The 17,647-nt window shown below is 32.9% G+C and overlaps 1 protein-coding gene and 1 pseudogene across 11 annotated transcripts in view; both read right to left on the reverse strand.

Moving 5' to 3' along the window:
- The window catches only part of LOC145263161 (solute carrier family 28 member 3-like), a 688,175-nt gene that overhangs the window by 128,511 nt on the left and 542,017 nt on the right, over positions 1-17,647 (reverse strand). Inside the window, exon 2 of one of the 11 annotated variants that reach the window (XM_080120177.1) lies at positions 10,760-10,923. The exons of the other annotated variants lie outside the window; for them this stretch is intronic. Within the exon in view, the coding sequence (XP_079976303.1) occupies positions 10,760-10,765 (6 nt within the window). The 5' untranslated portion in view covers positions 10,766-10,923. The remainder of the gene's footprint in view (positions 1-10,759; positions 10,924-17,647) is intronic. 11 annotated transcript variants of the gene reach the window in all.
- LOC145263436 (U2 spliceosomal RNA) lies at positions 7,195-7,333 on the reverse strand (annotated as a pseudogene).

The following is a 17,647-nucleotide window of genomic DNA, read 5'->3' on the forward strand; positions in this document are numbered from 1 at the left end:
TGGGTTAAAATTATGAAAAAGCATTATCGAAGTTAGTGACATATCCAAGACTTTTAAAAAATAATGAAATGTGAGTTAATTGATTGGTCTGTTTACAATGAAATAATAAGACCATATAAATTTCCGTAGGTTATCAACAATATTTTTTCTGAAATGTCAATGTTAACTTCGTGGAATGACGTCACAGTTGTAGTGGTGAGTAGAAAGACACATGATTATGTTGCTTTTTAACGTTCTCTGGAGTTCTCTATGAATTAACAAACCTTCACTTTTGCGGTGCGGCTGGAGAGAGTAATGTCCATTTTGGGGTGGTGCAATCTCCCACCATGTCATATTCCAAAAATATGGAATAACTATGGAATCATATTCCGGAAATGATACCGTTTCTCTTACTAATATGTTGTTGGCGGTTGTTGTAGTAAAGGGGGGGAGAACTATATTTATATTGAACATTGTGGTAAAGTAAAAGTTGCCTAATGATCCTTCGCATCAATGCAGTTATGTAATTATTTAGAAAACCTGATGAGTTATGGTCAAGAAATAATATCATTTTATTTAAAATGATAGTTTCAGTAGTAGGGAGGGAAAGAACACAGTAATGTGGGTTGCTTAATCACAAAGATTTTCAACATATTTGTTTATTTGTTTGTAAAGTCTGCTGAGTAAGCTTACGAAAATGACGTCTTTTTTCAAAAAAAATATTGTTGTCGGTAGTGGAGAAAAATGAAACAGAGTAATGTAGAATTTGATAATGAAGCAAGGGTTGTCTAATCACTTAACTGTGTCAATGTATTTATGCATTAATTTTAAAATCCTGCTGAGGCATCTTCCATAAATAACATAATTCGTCTTACAATAATAATGCCAATAGTGAGGAAGGAAAGAAACGCAGTAATGTTGAAATTTATGGCGAAGCAAAGGTTGCGAACTCATTAACCAACATATCTGTATTCATGCATTAATTTGGGAATCTTAACGATCCATCTTCTAAAAATGATTACAGTTTCCTTAAAATTATGGTAGCCTTGGTGGGAAGAGAAATTATTTCAAATATGGTGTTACAATACCTGTCGAGAGTATGTAAAATTGTTTCATATATGTGCATTAATTACCCGTCTGAAGGTAAGTAAACATATTTTAAATATGAGTTGTAAATTACCCGCCCCAAAAGGGTAAAAAATGTTCATATACATTCTGTAAATTACCTGTCCTAGGGAAGGTACAGTTATTTCATATATGTGTAATAGCCGTCCTAGGGTAGGTAAAATATTCTTTTAGTCGAAAATAGTAAATGAGACATACACATTAAAAATTCCTCCCGCCAATTATATTCAAAATCAACTTTTCTCATTGTTTATTCGGTCCCCCAGCGGGTAGCCTCGCTAGTCATTTAATAATGTTATAAAGAACATAATTTCGATATTACATGCTCTCATCCAAACATTATCAATATAGCTGGAAAATAATTTTACAAATTTGAATATAAAATATCGTATGTTTTTACCATCTAATCCTAAAGCGGCGTTGCACAAGATCGATAATGTTCAACTTTGTAAATATTTATGCTTTCTCACAAGGCATTTGTTTTAGATTCAGTAAATAAGCTAAAAAAAAAGCCAACAAGGAACGTTAACTCTAATAAAAGACTGAAAGTTATTGCCCTTATGTTATTCACTGAAGAATGTCTCTACATTTACTATGTGTCGAATCTATTGTTTAGCTATTTCTATTTAAAAGTGTGTTCATCTTTCTTTTTTTTTGTCCTCGTAAGATGCGAATGGCGGCACAATTCAATTGTGATGTGGAGCATTAATATATAGAGGATAATCGTGCACACAGATATGACGATCCCCATAAAAACAGAGAAAGATTGAAACCCATACACAATGAAGATATTACAAGATGTTTACGTCACCAAGTAAACAAGAGAGAAAGAAAGAAAGAAAGAGAGAGAGAGAGAGAGAGAGAGAGAGAGAGAGAGAGAGTAAGGGAGGGCGAGTATGACAGAAGAAATTCGGTCTGAAGTTTTATCAAGACAAATAATGACCCGAAGATCAGGTCTAAGGGTCAAGGGCCTTTTTAGATAAAACTTGGCATATGGATTCTATTAAATGTAGGAAATCTTCTGGGGGAGGGTTAGGCATAGATTAAGATCGCTATCAAGATGAACGTAGTGCTAGTAACAGAAAATGATTTTAGAATAAATCTAATCGGAAAACCAACGAACATTTATATCTACGTGTAACACCTTTTATTATATTTACAAGGTAGTCACCACTTATCAAAGCCCGGAAGCCACTCGGGGATAAGGGTTATTGCGTGTACAGTACGTTAGTATTGGAGATTTGATAAAGTGTCTTACTTAAGGGGGCAGTTCATCGGGAATTTGTTAATGTTGGACTTGAAGACATCCAGGTTGTATTCAGGTGAAGAACAGGCAAACGGAACAGAGTTTCACAGGTGTGCACTTCTAAGAAAAAAGCTTTATTCATGGAATCTACGTTTTGGTTTTGGCACAGATAAAGAGTGGGGACATTTTTTGACAGTGGTTTCAGGCTAGCCGGGTGTTTATTGTGAAATATTGGCGAGGGGGGACCAGAGATTGGAGCTCAGACGAGCACTTGCCATGGTAGTAACGATAAAACAAAGACAGGCTCGCAACGTCTCTCCTGAGGGAGAGAGGTTGCAGGGAAGAGAAAAATGTATTCCCCACTAAGCCACGAATCCTATTTTGTACTCTATCAAAGCAAGATAGGCTGTTTTTAGCAGCTTCTGTCCAGGTGTGGCAGCAGTACTCCATCCTTGGACGTACTTGGCTTTTATATAGATGGAGAATTGCATCAGGGGTGAGATATCTTCTGGGGCGGTAGAAGGATTCTACCATTTTTCCAGCGACCTTGCAAACTTACTTGATGTACGTGTTCTATTTCAGATCAGGAGTAAAGGTCAAGCCCAGAAGCTTATCAAACCATGGAGCTTCCCTTAAACACCTTACGAATACGTGAACTCTGGTCTGAAATTATTATCGATATAAGGCCAGTTAGGAATAAGCCCTCAACCTAAGCGAACTTCCTGTTGTTGAATACGCTCTGATTGTTTACTGTTTATGCCCACTGATTTGGCATTTATAGATACTTAACTTCTCTGAATTCTTGTATTAATTTCTGCTAACCCACGAAGTAGGAGCTGACTTTTTTTTATCGATTCCAAACATTCCAACTGGCAGTAATAATCATATTCTACTATAAAAATTACGGAAGTTAGAAACACATGTGTCTGTAAATTTAAAATTTATTGTGAAAAACGATTGTTATATCTATTTATATATTTTTTTTGTATAATCAAATATAACAGTAATAGTTAGTGTATATGTGTGTGGTAGTTTGTTTCATATGGACTCCAAAATAGTGATTTTTTTTTAAATTTCACACAAATGTACATATGCGTCTGGGAGTGTTCTAAGATAGGTTCAGTATCGGAATACCTCCGATAATTATCGAAAATCGATAATAAAAATAAACCCGATTAAAGAAGGAATAGTCTTATTTTGACCAAAGTTAACGCCATTATACAGCCTAATATCAAAGGTGCATTTAAAAAGTTTAAGCACCGTACAAGCTGGATGGTCCGGTGTATAAAATTAATAGCATAATCGTTGATAAGACAGGGGGTGATAGAAATGTATGTTTTTATTTAGAACACAATTGACCCATGATACTTTTCTTTTAAATTTAAAGCATGAAGTTGAGTCATTATATAAAAATACACTTATAAAATCAACAAAAGGTCCTTTAAAGGACAATTTAAACTACATTATATTATGGACTAATAACTGCGGGAAGGCATGTGAAACTTCCTTCATTACGGTAGGTCCTCGACTGGAAAAGGCAATGAACCGATTTAATTCGGAAATATGTGATTAGACCGATTTCCATGACGATAAAAATATTGGAAGTGGGGACGATTCGTTAATCCTCATTAAATTCTGGGCACCGTCGGGTCTACCTGCTAGTTTCTATATGTGTTATATATATATATATATATATATATATATATATATATATATATATATATATATATTATCTATATGCGCATGCCAATATTTCATGCATATGTATATATGTATACTGTTTTTTATATACGTATATGTAAATTATCTATATACGTACGTTATATGCATACATGCGTACATATATATCTGTGTGTGTGTGTATCACACACATATATATATATATATATATATATATATATATATATATATATGTCATTGTTGTGGCCTTACGAAAGTGTCATAAAATAAGTCGCGAACAACAGATTAGGTAGAAATAATATATTTTACAAGAAAGTATAAGACAAAGAAAGATTTTCGGTACTTTCGCATTATATCGCAATATTTTTCCACAAGTACGAGAATCTTGGTTTATATAATGTATAGCAGAATCTATTATGAGTGAATTCGTAAATCTCCATAGTAGTATGGCCTTAATTTTTTAGTTTTTCTGAAGAATATGATTTTTGACTTTGTATCTATCTTTCTAACGTACGCGTCGCCGGATTCTTGAAGGTTCTTTGTATTGTTTTTAACGCTGATTATTTTTTGGCAGTTTTCTTTTGTAGTATAAGCGTTGGCTCGATTTTTAGTTTAGTTAACACCATACGTCGGTTTTCAGAGTCTTTTGCCGATATAAATCGTTGTACATATATCAGGCACTTGAAATCGTCAACATCAAGTTCTGCAAAATTGAAATCGTCGCAATGTTTGTTGACTATTGATGCAAATCTTACATATTTCCCGTCATCTTTCTTGGTTAAATCTACGCATTTCCATCTCTTATGAAATAACTATTCTTTCCAGCTGAACAATCTGTTAAGAGTTTTCCGATTCCAGAAAAAAGTTAAGTCACACGTTTTTCACGTTTTTGTTATATTTGTAGTAATAAGTTTTTTCTTATTATTCCGGAAGCATTCGCGTTTGTTGTTGTTCGTTCAGTATCATCTGTTTTGTTGTTGTTGTTGTTGTTGTTGTTGTTTTATTTCAGTAATAGTTTTTAAAATCTTTCTTCAATTTTCTGTTATTCGCTTTGGTTCTGCTGTTGTATCTGGTATTTAATCAATTAAGTCTGTTTTGTTTTTGCGGTTACTGCATTACTCTTTCTGTTTTTTTGCTGAAGTTTTCAAATTTGTGCCGAAGTTTATTTATGCTCTCTATTGTTTAGTATTTTCTTTTAAAAAGAGGGAAGGAAAATAGTAAATACGGTCAAACGTTTGAAAAAATAATTTACTGTTTTCTACGTAGCCTTGCTTGGCTTCTAAACGCTCAACACAATGTAGCCCTTGCGGTAAAAACATGACGCTTCTCTTAATTAAAGTTCACCTGTTTTTTTTTTGCAGAAAAAATTGAAATCAACTATTTTAGTCACAAATTTTAATTTTCTCATTAAGAGAAAACCCAAATGAAAACTAAAAACTAAAAATCGATTTGTTGTGGTAAAACTTATTAAAAATTCAGTTTTCGTACATGGGTTTTCAGAAGCTCATCATCGGTTATTGTGGCCCTAAGAAAGGACTATGGAGAAAGACGCAATAAACAGGTTTAGGTAGAAAGAATATATTTTATTTAAAAGTGAAAGAAAAAGATTGTCGGTACTTTATGGCAGTTTATAGTCTCGCGTTATATCGCTATATTTCTCTACGAGAATATTAGCCTCGTATTTATAATTGTAAGCAGAGTTTATTTTACTTTAATGCGAAAGTTCTCATAACAGCTACATATTTATATTGTATACTAGAAGGACCCGCCAACCGGCGTTGCCCAGTGGAAGCCTGCCGCCTTGCAAAAAAGTAAACTGCGATTGCTGTTGGTGCCCATGGAAGTTAGGGATTCTCACTGTATATGAACTGTTAAGAGTGATCGAAATCAGTGGTAGCAGTCCTGTCTATTTCCGTTTGTTGTCCAAGTCTTCCTCTTCTCTTCAACTTTTCCACCAAAAATATTTAATGAAATTTTAGTTTTATGTTGTCTTTGTTTTTACATCTTAAAAAAGACAATATAAAACAGAAATTTCATTAAATATGAATTATTAAAATATGAACAATTACAACTTTTTCACTTCACTTCTTTGAATATCGCCATGTTAAGAATGACGTTTTGAATAGACATCCCAAATTCCCCATGTTAAAAAGGGCTTTCGGAGTAGACAACCCATTTGGTGGGGGGATAATTCCCCCACATTTAACCGTGATATCGTTGTCAGTATACTCACCCGCAAATGCTAAAATTTGTTCATCTCGCGTGCGTACAAACCTGGCAGCCAGTGAATTACAGTGCATACAATAGGTCTTTATATCTGTATATGTATTGTCTTAGCTTTCCTTAATCAGCATAGTCGAAAACCTACAAAAGTCGTCATTCTAAAGAAAATTGTTAAGAGCGACCTAATGTATAAATTTACCCCCCTCTCCCACACACACACAAAAAAATAACGTGTGCGCAATCTCAAGAATGAATCCAGAATCTATTACGATCATCGGCGATTTAAAAATAAATATTTCGGCAATATCATCAACTGGATTCGTACTTATGTTGTTTGAATTTAATGTTTTTAACAGATGTGAAATATCGACAATTTAAAACTGGTAAACTATTTTCTGTTGCACATTCACCTTTTTGAAACTGCTTAAACTGTAAACAAGGCCATTAGTCGCGTGCTCTCGTGTAATGAATGAATGCATGAATGTAGGATTGACATGAAATTCTTAAAGATAAACTAAAATGACCGAAAAATTGGCTGAAATTACTTAAATAAATAAAAAGTAAATGACTTAGAATGACTTTAATGAACTTAAGGATCAACTGAATGACCTTAAGAATGACTTGAATGCTTAAAAAATAACTGGAATCCTTAAAAAAAAACTTGAAAGATATGGAGACTGGCTTGAATGGCTTTGAGACTGACTGGTTGTAAAGTGGGTGATCATTTTACATTAAATTAATAGAGAAAAGTGATCCCCTACTTTATATCACAAAATTATTTGAATTAGGGAATTTGAAACGTTATTTTCGTATTCAGGAAACCCGAAAACCAATAAATAGTGGTATAATAAATATAAAAAGAAATAAAAAGTACATGTGTCACGGAGTGACTTATAGTAACTACACTTTGATCTTAGCCATGCGGCCGAGAAGTTACAAACGTAAGTTCAGCATCTATTAAGACGGATACTACACTTTCATCTTAGCTATGTGGCCAAGGAAAAGTTACAAACATAAGTACAGCATGTAGTAAGAACAGATAATACACTTTGATCTTGGCCAAAAGGCCAAGAAAAGGGTATTTATTTGCTCCCTCACCGTACAAATTAGGCACAAGGCCGATTTTTAATGTGAGGAGTGAAGGGGAAATGGGGACAGACTCCCAGGGGAGTAGGGGAGCTGGATAGTGACAATTGGTATGAAGGGTTGACCCTTACATTGACCAAGTTCTTATATGTGGGGTTCGTATTTATTTGCTCCCCCACCGAGCAAATAGGGCACAAGGCCGATTTTAAATGTGAGGAGTGAAGGGAAAATGGGGACCAACTCCCCGGGGAGTAGGGGAGCTGGATAGTGACAATTGGTATGAAGGGTTGCCCCTAAATTGACCAAGGTCTTATATGTGGGGCTACCCCCACATATGGTCTTTGCTTGCAGTATCTGCCGGTCAGATACTTCACTTTGATCTTGGCCAAAAGGTCAAGAAAAACTTGAAAAGCTAAGAACAGCATCTATTAACAACAGACCTTTGATCTTAACCAAAAAGGCCAAGCACAAAAGTGTTACGGACAGACCGACCGACAGACGACCGACCGACAGATCGACCGACGGAGTGACTTATAGAATCGCTTGCACGCGACGAAAAATGTGACACATTCATTGTTCTCATTTCATGTTTCTGTAAATAAATATATGTTTAAATTATCTAACAGTTTTACAAAATATATAACATATTAACTTAAATACACATAGTTATTTGAAAAGATATGTGATTAAAAAATATAAAATCAATTGATAAAAAAAAGTAAACATATGTTTATATATTTTTACTGTAAGGGAAAAAATAAACATAAAATAGAGTTTACTATAAAAATAACAAGCGAATATTTCACATATGTTAACAAAACATACAGTTTAAACAACATAAGTATGAAACTAGTAGATGATATTGGCGAAACATTTGTTTTTAAATCGAACATTAAAAAACGTAACTATCTTTGAAAATATATGATTGCTGGAACAAATGTACACAGCCAGCAAGCAAGAGAGAGATAGGAAATAAATGTTTGTTGTTGTTTTTCTTCGGCATCTCCGTAAAATGTTTTTTCTGTGGCATAAACAGATATGTAAAAAGCAAAAGAGAGAGAGAGAGAGAGAGAGAGGTAGGAAGATTATATACAGAGAGTGATAAGATTGGGGGGGGGGGAGGAAAAGAGAAAAAGGAAATACAAAATGACGCCATAAAATGTAAGAAAATGAACGCAGCAATTTACGCAGAGGGCAAAAGTAGGTTTCATTGCGACGTCAAATTTGAATGGCCCATTAATGTTTGTTTAGCATGCGAATGCCGTTAATCCGGAATATAGAAATGGTAAGAGTTCAGCCAATCAGAAACAGCGGAATTATTCTGGGGAGACTTTCTTATTTTTGAACCGAAAAAGGAATATATTACGTTATATCTATGATTTTTTATCTAGTTACGAAGGGTGAAACCTCATATCTGTCGTAAGTGATGACTGGGGGCGGTAAGAGGGCTTGATATTAAGAGGGAAATATAAGAATTAGTGGATAATAGCATAGAAATAATAAAATAAATAAATAATTGTTATAATTCTTTTTTATCCTTTGCAAATGATTCAAATTTTAGTATGTTATTATGGATGATAACGACTACCAGTTGTCAAAATTTCAGCTTTTCACAGTTGTTATTTCTAACAAATATTAGGTTTTAAAATATTGTCCCTTAGTTTTGGACGCTACTGTACATATATATTTTTATAATAATTATTAAGATCTATATGCACTAATTCTTCATGCTTATGCAATCATCTGTGTAGGTAACAATTCCTGGCAGTAATATACAATGATTTTGAACACAAAAAAGAAAATATTATTACGAAGTAAAGGCTAGAAAAGCCATAGATTACATAGAAAAATTTGAGCATAAAAAGTAAAATGGTTAAGATTAAACTTAGAAACGTAAAAGGCTAGTTGTTTAAACTGTCAAAGAAAACGACAAGATATGTCTTAATGCTGCAATATTTAAAATTATAAATTTATTATATTTTTTACTTTATATTTTTATTTTTTATATTTTATTTTTCTATGTAATATACAAATAATTTTATAGAATCAATGGGAGGATTTCTATAGTGTTTTAACTTCAATGTATTCTTAAGTAGGTAACTGCGAGGAGGCATATGAAGCTTCCTCTCAGTGCACCGTCACGGATGCTAGATTAGAACAGGCAATCAATTGATGGACAAGGATCGAAACCAGTGTCGATCTACGGTAATGTCGCAATGGTCGAATAAATGGAAATGGCTAAATAAATATCATGTTTAAAAGTCTTTGTTTTTTCTCTTTTCAACACCATCACATGATATCGTCAAGTTAATAAAAAGAAAACATGACGATTCCTAGACGGCTTTGCTAGTTCGATCAAATAAAAGATGCATACAAAGGGACTTGCTGCCGTCTTTGTCAGGCATGCATCCATATATCCTCACTCCAGTACAGATACCATGATAGAACAGAATGTATTCTAATATCTTGGAGAACTAAAACTTCTGATAATACACCAGAATTTGTCTGCCTACCTATGCATTCGTTCCAGTCGACCTGGATTTCTCTTTGTTATTTTGAAACAATCCAAGTTCAGAATATATGCAGTTCAGAGTTTGATTTAATATAGATCATACGCGCTGGCGATCTCTTAGATAATATTTGATCTTCACACACACACACACAGACACACACAGACACACACACACACACACACATATATATATATTTGTGTGTGTTATTACTTTTACATTATTATTTATATTATAATAATTTTTTTTTACTTTTATTTTTATTATTATTCAATATTCTCAGGATATATAATATTTATTCTATAAGAGCTGTGGAAGTAAATACTAAAAGCATTTATTCCACAGTTCTTAGTGAGTAAGGTAGTAAGTAATAAAAATTGCTTATTCCTTACTATACACAAACACACTAATTGAAGTAATACTATTTAATCGAATTTATATCTTTAAATATACATCAGTATAAGAAAATCGCATTAGAATTGACTATCAAAATCAATTTTAAGTGGCCATGTGAAAGTTAATATCGAATTACTTATTAAGTACACATATATTATAATAGCACTAAAATTAAGTTTTGAAAAGAAAAGCAAAAATATAATTTTACATTTCTAGGGGAATAACTTATAATTTACATCAATAAGTCAGCGTACAACTTGAAACATAATAGAAAAGTCGTCGATCTCGTTAGACAATAGTCTACGCCCAATACATCATAAAAAGAAATACGTACATAACTCCACGTGCAGTAAGAAAGCCAATATTATAACGCAGGCAATCAGAAACCCAAATCGTGTGGTTAATAATATGTGTATAAACAGGAAGAAAATTGTATACACAAATCTGATTTGAACTTTTTTACAAGGAGTAATGATTCCTATTTATTTTACTTTTTTTATTTGCGGACTATTACCTTCATCTTTTATAGTTGTTGTTTGACGACGTTTCGGCCAACTATTCCTCTGGCCTTCGTCAGATTATTAACCGCGACGAAATATAGGAATGCTGAAATTTACACTGTATCTTCAGTAAATACTGCCTTCCATAGTTGTTGTCGTCTCACCACGTTTTGGTCAACTAAATAAATAAAATATACACATTACTCATCTCAAAAGAATACAATAATTAAATAATATACCGTATTTTCTTCCGCCCGAATGGATCAGAGAGGATTGCAAATTATTATGATGACAAAGCTTATGCATTCATGGCCTGAAAGTTTCATATCGCTGATGGCGATATTGACGGCCTGAGACTAAAAAAAAAAAAAAACCTCTGTCAAAGATGTACGCATGAAATATAGATGCGTCTTTGACAAAAATGCATGTAGAATTGTGGGAACAATGTACAAAATAAATTCTGGAGTACAAGAGATCGTTAATTTTTATGGTACCACTCCTGTCTTCATAGCTCTTCATTTCTTTAAGTTAAAATATAGGAGGCTTTACTTTTGGAATGGCCCTTATATGATAAAACGAGCTCCGGACGCTCATGCGCAGCCATAGTTCATCGCTGGCAAAAGTTGAGAATGCTGGTAACTATGTAGAAATCTAAATTATGGAGCAAAATGGCCGCTCGTTTTAATGGTACAACTCATGTCTTCGTTGATCTTCAACATTTTAAGTTTAAAAAAATAGGAGGCGTTACTTTTGAAATGACCTTAGTATTTATATTTTTTTATTCTTTATATTTTATTGTCTTAATTAGGAATTTTCGTTTTTTATGGAGTGTTATAACAATTTTAAGTTTGATAAATATTATTTTGGGATAACTTGGCAGCATGAAAGTGAAATTCCAAGAATTACAACCGTACGGCAAGTTTAATTCAACGGTAATTTTCTATTCATTAAAAAGAATTATACAATCTCTTGATTTCAATACACGTTGTACTTACTAACACTGCTTTATATATTATTGGTTTTAGTGTAGGTTAATTAAGACGCCGTTATAAAAATAAGAATGTAGAAACAATAAACAAAGAAATAGAAATATGGAAACGGACGAAAAAGAAAAAGGCGACAAAAAAAAAGAGATAAAAACCATAGGAATTTATAGAAAGTAGAAAAAGATATTGAGAAATTTGAGCAAATGAATGGAATCAGTAAATGACCACAAAAAATAAAGAGAAAAAGAAAAAGATGAAATAGACAAGAAAAGGGACGAAGTAGAGATGAAGAATATAAGAAAGAAGTAAGGGGTGGATATAAGAAAAAGGAACGTAAGATAAAATAAAGACAATGAAATAAAAGACATGAATAGAAAAAAGGAGAAAGAAACAAAGAGAAAGAAAAAAAAAGAGAAAGCATGAAAAAAGGTGAATGAGAAAATAAAAAAGGTAAATGCATCTATGTACTGAGATTTGGGAAAATCTTCGGGATTGGCTGTTAAGTGGTCAAAGTTCAGCGATTTGACCTTTGAGAACTCTACCAAACTCCTCCGACAATTTAGCGTCTCAACACTTGAAATTTTAGATATAGGTTCCTTGGACATGGATCTAACTTAATAACTTGATTTGAGCCCAAAACAATAAATGTAAAGGGGTCATAATAGGGGTCAAAGTTTAAAACAAAATTTGACTTCTGCGGTCTCTACCATTTACTCAGACAATTTCTGGTCTAAACATTTGAAATTTTACAATCGGTTTGGGTCGAAAATTTGAGCTACAAATATATAAATTTATGTATGTATGTATGTATGCATGTCTGCTTAAAACTTTCGACAGGGGCGATGGATTTTCATCAGTAGCGTTTTTATGCTCAACCTTTAAGACGAAAAATACCGAAAAATTGGCTAAAAACATTAATTTCTTCACCCTCAACTGGGCACTTTTCTACAGGGAGGGGTTGCTTTTTTCGCCGCTATTTTCGAAAGTCATCCCCTCTTTTCGATTATCTAGCCTTAATTAAAACCTGGTACAATTTATCGATTCGGACGATGAATTTTACGAGAATTAAAAACTAAACCACCTTTCTGCTACATCTAGGATGACTAGAGAGGTCAAACCCTCAGCGGATAAATTTATGTATATTTTTGAAATAAATAAGTCATATTAGATAATGTAAAAACTATGTTCACACATCTTGATGTTTGTACTGTGTTAATACCTGTGATGCAAAATATATTTTGCAATTAAGCTGCATAAATGTGCTCTAGTTTCATCTCCGGAAGAACTATTCAGCTAAAATATAATGTGTGCAGTAAAAGGCAAACTGAATAAAATCAAATTAAGAAGAAAGACAAACATATTCAGATCTGGGAATCTTTGAAAAAAGTGATTATTTTTTTTTTCATTTGGGATTTCACTCCATTTTGTGTCATTGATATATATATATATATATATATATATATATATATATATATATATATATATATATATATATATATATATATACACTAGCATTTAAGTGCGGCTTTGCTCGGGCCTCATGTACTGCTCAATAAATTCATGTGCATATGTATATACATATATAAAAAAGCTTGACTCGTGTCCAGGTAACCTACATCTAAAATTTCAAGTGTTTAGACGCAAAATTGGCGGAGAAGTTTAGTAGAGTCTGCAAAGGACATGTCTTTTAACTTTGACTTCTTTGCAGCCAAATTCTCACCCAAAACCGATTAAAAAGCTTGCTGCATGTCTGAATACCCGTTATGTAAAATTTCAAACCTTTAGACCCAAAATTGGCCGAATAGTTTGCTAGAGACCGTAAAGGTAAAATCTTTTGAACTTTGACCCCTTGACAGCCAACTCTTCGGCCAAAAACCGATTAAATAGCTTGGCCGATCTCTGAATAAACTTTTTGTAAAATTTCAAATGTTTAGACCAAAAATTAGCTGAGTAATTTGGTAGAGCCCGCAGAGGTCAAATAGTTTTGTTAAGTTTGATCCCAATTTTGACCCCTTACCAATTATTGTTTGGGCTCAAATCAAATTAAAAAGTTTGATCTATGCCAAGTAACCTACATCTAAAATTTCAAGTGTTCACACCCAAAATTGGCAGAGGAGTTTAGTAGACTTTTTAAGTTCAAATTGTTGAACTCTGACCCCTTGACAGCTAGATTTCTGTCCGAAAACAAATCTACATTACCCCTTTTGTCAAATCTCGAGTATGTAGAGTGAAAATTGACAGAGTAGTTCGATAGGTAAATGTACACACATAGACACACAGACGGACAATTATAATAGCACTGCTTACTTTATAATGAAAGCTTTGAAACATTTTTTCGATTTGTGTATTCCAACCGAGTTTTAGCTATTACACAAAGTCTGAACCCAATGAAAAAAATACATTATATAGTCTGGAACTTTATAGGTCATAGAGGAACGAGGAAATAAAATGTTCATAAAAGTTATTTTTACATTACCGGATAGATTTTCAGCTTCACATGGTTTGAGTCCATCACGTCTTTTAAATTAAGGTTTCTTGCTTGTATGAATCCGTATGAATGAATTAAACTTTTCGGGTTGAATCAAGCAATAAACAAATAAAAAAGGGCAAAAGTCTATGATTTTATGTCACATGAAAGCCCATTTTGCGTGTAGGGGTGGGGGATTAAATAAAAACAATAGTAAAAAACAAAAAAAAAAAAACAAAACAAAAAAAAACAAAGAAAAACGAGAAAAATATTTGTTTTGCCTATGATCTCGTCAATGTCGTTCGAGTGTTTGGGTGAGATGGCCGTGTTTTTCGAGGATTATTTTTAACCAAATCTCGCGTGATTTTCAACAGACAAAAAACATTTAAGGTCGGCAGCTTCGGTTTTTAGGCGATGCGATTTAGCAGATCCGGGGTTGGTTATCGAAATATGCCACGAAGCTGATTCTTGCGAAATTTGAGAGGAGTGTTTTTTAAACTAAAACCAAATCTTGTAAATGGGGTTGGACGTTGAAATGAACACTTTTATGTTTGCAACTTATAATTTTATAAGTTGGGTGAATTTCAACGTGCGAAAATTAAAGAGATTTTAAAGGATGCTTTTGGAGGAGGAGGTGGAAAGGAGAACGAGAAGGAAGTAATTCCGAATGAAAGGTTAAATGCGAATAAGAACGTGACGATGTTTTGGAGCTTTGTTTTTGTTCTGGTCGGAGTAGTAAATATAAACGTGCACGTCAGAAAATTCACATTGTGTAGTTTTGTTTACTGACTATTGCCGTGTGTTCGGGGGAGTTTATTTAGTTGTGCGTCGTTATTTTATTGCAGATTTTAGATTCATTATCAACAAATGTATCAAGACACACAGGACCAATGACGGATCTAGCCCCCGTTACTGCACGAGAGTAGAAACAAAGTTTCCACGACGGAGTAAAGGCTGGAAGTAGCAATGCGTGTAATGAAGAATACAAGAAAAGAGAAAGGTATACATGTGCGAGGAGGGTGGTAGTGAATGGGTCAGGATAGACACAACGGGGAAGGGATGTGAGTAGGGAAGCAAGGTGAAAAGAAGGAAGATAAAAAGGGAAAATATGTATGCATAATCATGTACACACATACATATTGATAAGAATGAACATTTTGATGTGTATAAATACACACACACACCTATATATATATATATATATATATATATATATATATATATATATATATTAGCAGGGAGACCCGACGTTGTCCAGGATTAAATAAGGATCAGCAAATGTCCCACCTCCCCATACTTTTATTGTCCTCGGAATCCGTGAAACCGCCCATTTTTTAATCAAATTATTTCATTCCCTGCTCTAATTAGGCCCCCTCCCTGCAGTGTACCGGAAAGATTCTTCAATTAACTCCACACAGTGACTTAGTCCACAATATATTGCATTGCGGATTAAGTACTTGCGGGGAGGCATATAAAACTTCCTCTCAGTAGTCTACTGTTGATTTTATAAAATTGTCTGTAAATAATGGCTTCACTTTAAGTTTAAAAAAGTCAAATATCAAATTTCAATTGCGCTCTTAACAGGAACATGTTGATTTCATGAGCATATTTTTACATCATCACTTGAATTTTAGTTAAAAGTAGACCTAAAAGTAGACGTCCTAGCTAACATAAAAATAACATTTAGATGAAAACACATATGAATCCTACTACAAAGATAATGCTAATCCAATATACGTAAACCCTAAGTCCAATCACCCGCCAATCAATTATAAAACAGATTCCTAACTCGATCGTAAGTAGACTCAGCAATAACTCAAGCAATGGAAATGGATTTAACAGGTCAATCAATATCTATGAAACAGCCCTAAAAATAATGAATACACAAATATTGATATCAAATATAAGCAACAAAACACCAATAAAATAAAATGAAAAATAGAAATATAATCTTGTATACGGCGCCGTACAATCAAATGTTAAAAACAAACTTGGCAGGAAATTTCTACATCTCATCGAAAAACACTTCCCGTAACCAATTCCTTACAAAAAATATTCAATAAAAATAACCTAACGTTATCATCTAAAATCGAAAATTTAGAGATGATAATTAAAGCACATAACAATAAAATATTAAATAACAGCAATGAAAACAACAACAACAACAACAACAACAAAACAATTAAAAAGTGGACATCATGACAAAAATAAAAATAACACAAAGAACACATATGTAACTAGTAGAAATAATAATAATGATGATGATAATAATAATAATAATAATAATAATAATAATAATAATAATAATAATAATAATAATAATAAACGAACTCCGGACAACGACAACCATAATAGAAATAAAAATAAAAAATACTAATAATGAACCAGATAAATGCAACTGTAAATCACGCGCATTTTGCCCTCTTCAAAATAAATGTCTAACGAAAATCATAGTTTACCAAGCCACAATATTTGCGAAAGAAAACCCGAATAACAAGAAATATTATGTAGGTATGACGTCCTTAGATTTTAAAACCCAATATTATAACCACAAACGTACGTTTAAAAAAACACCGAATGAAAACAACACTAGCAAACAAATACTGGGACTCAAAGAAAGCTGACGTTCGCCAGTAGTCGAATGGAAAATAGTAAGACAAGCAAACACATGTAGAGACCTAGACGATCTATGTAGATTATGCCTTCATGAAAAATTTGCTATCCTATACTTTAAAGAACCCTAACATCTATTAAACTCTATGAGAGAAATGACGAACAACTGTGTTCACAGGATAAACTTTACTCTAGGATAGTGATTCACTATGATTTTTAAATTAACAATAACAATAGAAACTAAACAAATGAAATACACCTGCATATAAATAAATTATCGTATATATATATATGCATATATATATATATATAATATATATATATAAACTAACATAATACTAAAAAAAAGACCCACAACACATTTAACTATATGTAGGTTTAAAATAGGCCAACTCACTAGATATCTACACTCCCTGCTAAAAACCACACACACAGGAAGGGTTCAACATAAGGTCAACTGGACCTTTGTTCTGTAAGTGCCTGCCCATTGGATGATTAGGAAGAGAGCGGTGGAAACAAGGAAGCTGATTGGCTAACTAAACGTTCAATAGAATATGTGTATATAAAAACTCGAAACTACAACAACTCTTTTCATAAGCCTGACGAATCCTAGTGTGGATGCAACGCGGAATATTCTGTGTAGCTTAATTGCCATATATATTTTTCTAACTTACTACCTAGCTCTGCCTATGTATTGAGCACTGTTGAAGTAAATACTTAGTTTACGCATAACATTATACTTTCGTATATTAATTTATGTGATTAAATGAAGTAGTCATATTATATATATATATATATATATATATATATATATATGAGAAAAATGTGTCGATAAT

The sequence above is a fragment of the Euprymna scolopes genome, chromosome 38, assembly GCF_053919585.1.
Source record: "Euprymna scolopes isolate OS-2025 chromosome 38, ASM5391958v1, whole genome shotgun sequence".
Taxonomy (NCBI): Eukaryota; Metazoa; Mollusca; class Cephalopoda; order Sepiida; family Sepiolidae; genus Euprymna; species Euprymna scolopes.